Source organism: Oncorhynchus masou, chromosome 32 (assembly GCF_036934945.1).
Source record: "Oncorhynchus masou masou isolate Uvic2021 chromosome 32, UVic_Omas_1.1, whole genome shotgun sequence".
Taxonomy (NCBI): domain Eukaryota; kingdom Metazoa; phylum Chordata; class Actinopteri; order Salmoniformes; family Salmonidae; genus Oncorhynchus; species Oncorhynchus masou.
The window spans coordinates 19,687,522-19,693,655 of NC_088243.1; the positions used below are offsets into that span (position 1 = coordinate 19,687,522).

The window sequence follows — 6,134 nt, forward strand, 5'->3', positions numbered from 1 at the left end:
TCAAAACATTTATTTTATACATTTAAGTTAAAATATGATTTAACAACTCACCAATAAAATCAAATTTTGAGAACTCGCAGCTTCTTATGGCAAGCAATACAATTATTACATTTTAAATGGACAAACTAATGAGTATGGTATTCAAAATACACCTTTTTTAATACAGGCACATTTAAATTGTGTTTTCATAGCATTGTTTCATGTTCTAGCAAATCGCTATGGCCAGCCATACTTGACATCTTGAATATCAAATCATAGCGCACGCACACTTTATTTAAATTACTGAATTCTTCACAGTATTTCATATTTAACCACTACCCTGAATACAGTAGAAATGAGGTCAAATGCACTATCCCAAATCAAAAAGGAAATCAGCCTGAATTAAACAGCTATCGTCATTATCCACTTTTTCCTTTGGGTTAGTTCAATGGGATTTAGTGGTTTGGGGTGCCACTTTTGACAGTTTAATACTATAGCAATAAACTATGCCTCAAATCAAAGTGGAATCGAAAGACTGGCTCTTGTTGAATTCACATTACTTGACAACGCAACCAAATGTAAATCAAAACTAGACGTTGAACTGACGTCTGCGCCCAGTGGTAAAGGTTGCGCAATAAACATGTATCTGATAAGGCATAAAGTAATACATATAATCAAATGAGATGTTTAATCATTTTGAGTATTTTATAAATCACACTGCTTTATTGGCCTGAAAATAAATTGGGCTTTTAAATGTGCACTCTGTTCCATCAGTGTGTAGAGCGCTTGGCACTGCATAAAGTGTTCAAACGCGGGTTGTCAATTCATAGGACTGACTTTTATATCCCTTATCACTAATTAACAGTTAGGTCTACTTTTCCTCTGATTTCTCTATTTGTTCAAAACTTTGGCATATTTAAATTACTTCAACATTTTGACTCATCAAGTTTCTCGAAAATAAAAGGAAGATCATAGACTTGTATCTGCAGTTTCAACTTTTGACACCGTCGGTTCTGACAGAGTATCGGGCTGAGCATCCCTACAGAAGAACACCGCGGGGTTTTTACAAGCCCACATCGCAACCTCTCCTCCGTTCGCTGGGCTGGATGAAGACAGACGGTTGTTTGCACCGTACCGGTCTCTGATTTGGTCGGCCCTGGTTCTTACATCCCTGCTTTGGGTTTGTGTAGATAGGTAGGCAGAAATGTTTCTAGTCCTATATCCCTCTTCTCGGCTTCGGCCTAAAAGCATCGATATGTTTGGGTTTCTAATTGCGTAAATGAGCGGGTTTATGGCACCGTTTGCCCATGCCATCCACATTGCCACGGTGTCCATGACAGGGTTGAATGAGTAATCTCCCACGGCGGTGATGATACCCATCAGACAGTAGGGGCCCCAGCAGAAGATGATAAACACTATCATAATCAGCACTGTCGTGGCCGTCCTCATCTCACTATAAAACCGGAGTAAATACGCGTAAGTGGTCACCGGCCGCACCCTTATTTCTGATAACCTAACGGTCTTACATATGTTATAATGACAGAAACACATGAGCGCAAACGGAAGGAGATAACACACCACTATTAAAGCTATACTGTAAGAGGTACCCACCCTAGAAGTACCAGTGTGAAAGACATACATACAGTGGTAGAAGCCCCTTTTATGGACGACTAGATCCTTGGATGTTCGTATCACCAGGTACCATGGAATGGAGAAAAACACTGCTGTTAACCACACTGCCACCAACAGTGTTATGGCCTTCCTCCTGCCTATCTTCTCCTGAGGTTGCCTCACGATGGCATAATACCGGTCAAAGGAAATTAGAGTCATTGTCAGTGTGGAAATAATACCAAAGCATGCGTTGAAGAACCCGTTGGCGACGCAGAAACGGTCTCCAAACATCCACACACCATCTTTGCTGAAGAGCATCATGAACGAGAACGGTAAACAAAGAACGGCCGTCAAGAAATCAGACAGTGAAAGGGACATGATGAAAGCATTGGTAACGGTTCTCAGCTGTCGATGTTTTATTATGACAATCACCACCGCAGAATTCCCTAAACTAGAGAGGAGGAAGATAACCAGGAGCAACAAGGCTTGAGCTGCCACCGTGATGCCCTGGAGGACCGAGTTTCCCTCCGCGCTCTGCACGGGTATGTGTTGTTGGTTTTCGTCGCCTCCGCCCGTAAGATTTCCATGACTGGCCTTCGTAAAAAAGCTGTGTAACACCGGTGCTATGGTGACTATTTCCAGCGTTAAACCTGTGCCAGAGGTGTTGTCTGGAGCGGTGGAGTTGCTGGTGCCAAGCAATGCAATGTTCACGGGGAAATCCATCCGACACAAATGGGGGGCCTCCACAGAATGGAAGGAGATTCATCCCTCTACGAATATGTTGTCTCTGTGTTGATGCAGCAGCTTAGATATGTCGTATTAAAGACATGTAGATCCCCTTTGCAACCCCCTTTCTATGGGTTCCTCAAAATGTTCCCCATTATTCAAACTGGGGTCCATGCCACTGTTTGCAGTTCTCGCCTGGTCACCTCAATCCCCGTATTCCTGAATCTCATATTGCCGAGTACGCGCCTTCCTTGCGTACAATTGCACCCCTTCGTGACGTTTAGAGCCGTTGCCATGGTATCAGTGATGGTTTTCTTCTGTGCAATTACGCACTTTCTGGATGATTAGTTATTTGGTCAGGTACCTATAGGCCTCCCAACGTAGGCTTTAAAACAGACAGACTGACACCTGTAATTTTACAAGTAGGTTTAATTTTCATATTGGGTATAGGCATTATAATTACATATAATTACAATTAATTGTAGGATAGGCATTTGTATTGCTATTTGAATAGCTATCAAACTATTAAAGCAGCAATCAGTGATTGAAACAATAACAATTCCTTCCCTGCCACTGTTTCGCCAAAAAGCTGAGGGTTGGGACGAGATAAATTAAACCACTCTCAAATTCATAGACAGAGCTACGGACTGACCATCCATGATATCACAATTATAGTTTTAACAATTTGTGAGGCTATACAGTGCTTGTTTACAAACATTGGAGTAAAACAAGCTTATGATGGTGTATGACAATTTGACTAAGCTCATGAGGCATTTGTAAGTTATATTACTCAAGAATCAATGGGTACATATCATTAATTTATAAGCAGTCTTGTACTGGAGGTAGAACTGAGCTATTTCCCCTTAGATAGCCCAGCTGCAAAGTAAAAATGGTCTATATGGTAAAAATTCATGAATAGAAAAGTGACCCTTTTGGTCTTAATTTAATAGGGTTAGGCATGAGGATAAGATGTGTGGTTAAGGTTTAAGGTGAGGGTTAGGCTTTAAAAACAGCCTAACCACCAGAAATGACATTGTGGCTGTGCCAGCTAGTGACCACAATGAAGAGGTGCCTCCAGAACAATATTCATGATGGCAAAACACTAACCTGCAATTTATAAGTAAAACATTTAAAAATCAAATGAAATTGTATTAGTCACATGCGCTGAATAAAACAGGTGTAGACATTAGAGTGAAATGCTTACTTACAAGCCCCTAAACAATAATAATGTTTAAAAAATGCAACTAAGAATAAGAAATAAACGGAACAAGTAATTATAGAGCAGGAGTAAAATAACAATAGCGAGACTATATACAGGGGGTACCGGTACAGAGTCAATGTGTGGGGGCACCGGTTAGTCGAGGTAATATGTGCATGTAGGTGGAATTAAAGTGGATATGCATAGATAATAACAGAGAGTAGCAGCGGGGGGGGGGGGGGGGGGGGGGATGCAACTAGCCTTGGTAGCCATTTTATTAGATGTTCAGGAGTCTTATGGCTTGGGGGTAGAAGCTCTTTAGAAGCCTCTTGGACCAGACTTGGCGCACCGGTACCGCTTGCCGTGTGGCAGCAGAGAGAACAGTCTATGACTAGGGTGGCTGGAGTCTATGACAATTTTTAGGGCCTTCCTCTGACACCGTCTGGTATAGAAGTCCTGGATGGCAGGAAGCTTGGCCTCAGTGATGAACTGGGCCGTAGGCACTACCCTCTGTAGTGCCTTACGGTCAGAGGTAGAGCAGTTGCCATGCCAGGCAGTGATGCAACCGGTCAGGATGCTCTCAATGGTGCAGCTGTAGAACCTTTTGAGGATCTGAGGACCCATGCCAAATATTTCCAGTCTCCTAAGGGGAATAGGTTTTGTTATGCCCTCCCCAAATCAAATCAAATCAAAGTTTATTTTCTTATTTTTTTGGGTCAGTCACAGTGGTCAGGTGTTCTACCACTGTGTACTCTGTTTAGGGCCAGATAGCATTGGAATTTGCTCGTTTTTTTTGTTTGATTATTTCCAGTGTGTCAAATAGTTATCTTTTTGCTTTGTCATTATTTGATTGGGTCTAATTGTGCTGCTGTGCTGGGGTCTGTTTGTGTTTGTGAACAGAGCCCCAGAACCAGCTGGCTGAGTGGATTCTTCTTTAGGTCCACCGCTCTGTAGCACAGGGCTTTGTATTTCTTTCTTTCTTTCTTTCTTTCTTTCTTTCTTTCTTTCTTTCTTTCTTTCTTTCTTTCTTTCTTTCTTTCTTTCTTTCTGTCTGTCTGTCTGTCTGTCTGTCTGTCTGTCTGTCTGTCTGTCTGTCTGTCTGTCTGTCTGTCTGTCTGTCTGTCTGTCTGTCTGTCTGTCTGTCAGCCTCTATCTCTCTCTCTCTCTAGGGAGGCTGTTAGATTTAATCAGTTAACTTGAGTTAACTTTGCTAACACTTTATTTTATGGGTACCTAATAAACCATTTATAAGGCATTTATAAATTGTGAGTTCACCATTTATGAATCATTATTCTCACATTTGTAAATGCTAGTAAGCTAGTTGAACGTGTGTTGTGTGCTTATTATTTTACCACGTACTGCTGGAATGTCTACCAATGGCATGTCCATCTTTTTGTGAAAAATTACACTGGTCACTCAAAACATTTATAAAATGTTTATAAAGTATAAATAGCACTCACTTTAGATTAAGGACTGCACAAAGACTTAATTAATGATTCGTAAATGGTTTATAAATTTGGGACTAATGATAAAGAAATGGTGAACACACAATTTGTAAATAGTCTATCAGGTACCTTTAAAATAAAGTCACACATTCTTTTGTGTGATTATGTGCATTGTCTGAAAGTGTTCAAAATATACTGAAAACATCAAAAATACTATATATACAGCTAAAAATACAACAATGTGAAGATCAAACCAAGTTGACTACGAAGTTAAAGAAAAGCCCTATTTACATCTGGTGCTAACGTGTATTCTCTGTTCTGATCTTGTCCACATTCTGATTGGGCCAACATTTTTAGACAGGTGTAGACGATTAAGACACATTGTGATCAGATCTTCCTGACCACCTCTGGAGGTAGTCAGGGAGCCATCTGGAAATCAATCAAGTGCAGATTTTATTGGTCACATACATGTGTTTAGCAGATGTTATTGCAGATTTAGCGAAATGCTTGTAAAACAAATCAATACTTTTTTTTATTGACAGCTACTACCATTGACTTATGGCATCAATAATTGTCTTAAAATAAATATATTCACATTATATTGAAAATAATCTTCAAAATTTTGCATACAGGGAGGCACCAGGAAATCTGATCACAATGTGGACACAGTGGACGGATAAGAGAGACATTTTAACATCATGTGTAGACTCGACAAACTTTGATCAGATAGTAATTAGATCATATTGATCAGATGGTCACAAAACTCACATGTTAGCGCAAGGCGTAAATGAGGCTAAAGTGTGTACATTATCAATTTTGCTTATTTAGTTTATCTTACTTTGGACAAAATCAAGACGTCAATATTCTTGTGATGCTTTTTATATAAAAATAAATCAATTACAGCTGAATTTGAGCAGTATTTGTCATCATTTGATCAGTATTTGTCCACTGTGCTCAATTTGGGGTTGGCATTTTTTCGGAACCCAAGGTAGCGCAGTTGTGCGTATCTTTAGTCAGCTTGACGCATAGAAACCAAAAAGGGCGAAGAAGTAAATTGAAGACCTATTGGGTTCCCACTAGATACCACAGCAACAAAGTCAAAATTGGGTATATCGTAACAATTCATGAAATAAAAAATTACTTTATGGTTAGACATTAGGTTAGCAGTGGGGTTA

The 6,134-nt window shown here is 40.0% G+C and overlaps 1 protein-coding gene across 1 annotated transcript; it reads right to left on the minus strand.

Moving 5' to 3' along the window:
- Nucleotides 1-21: 21 nt before the first annotated feature.
- LOC135525685 (G-protein coupled receptor 135) lies at nucleotides 22-2,337 on the minus strand. The gene has a single exon (XM_064953463.1). It carries the CDS (start codon nucleotides 2,311-2,313, stop codon nucleotides 949-951), a length of 1,365 nt encoding a protein of 454 aa, XP_064809535.1. The 5' UTR covers nucleotides 2,314-2,337; the 3' UTR covers nucleotides 22-948.
- Nucleotides 2,338-6,134: the final 3,797 nt, after the last annotated feature.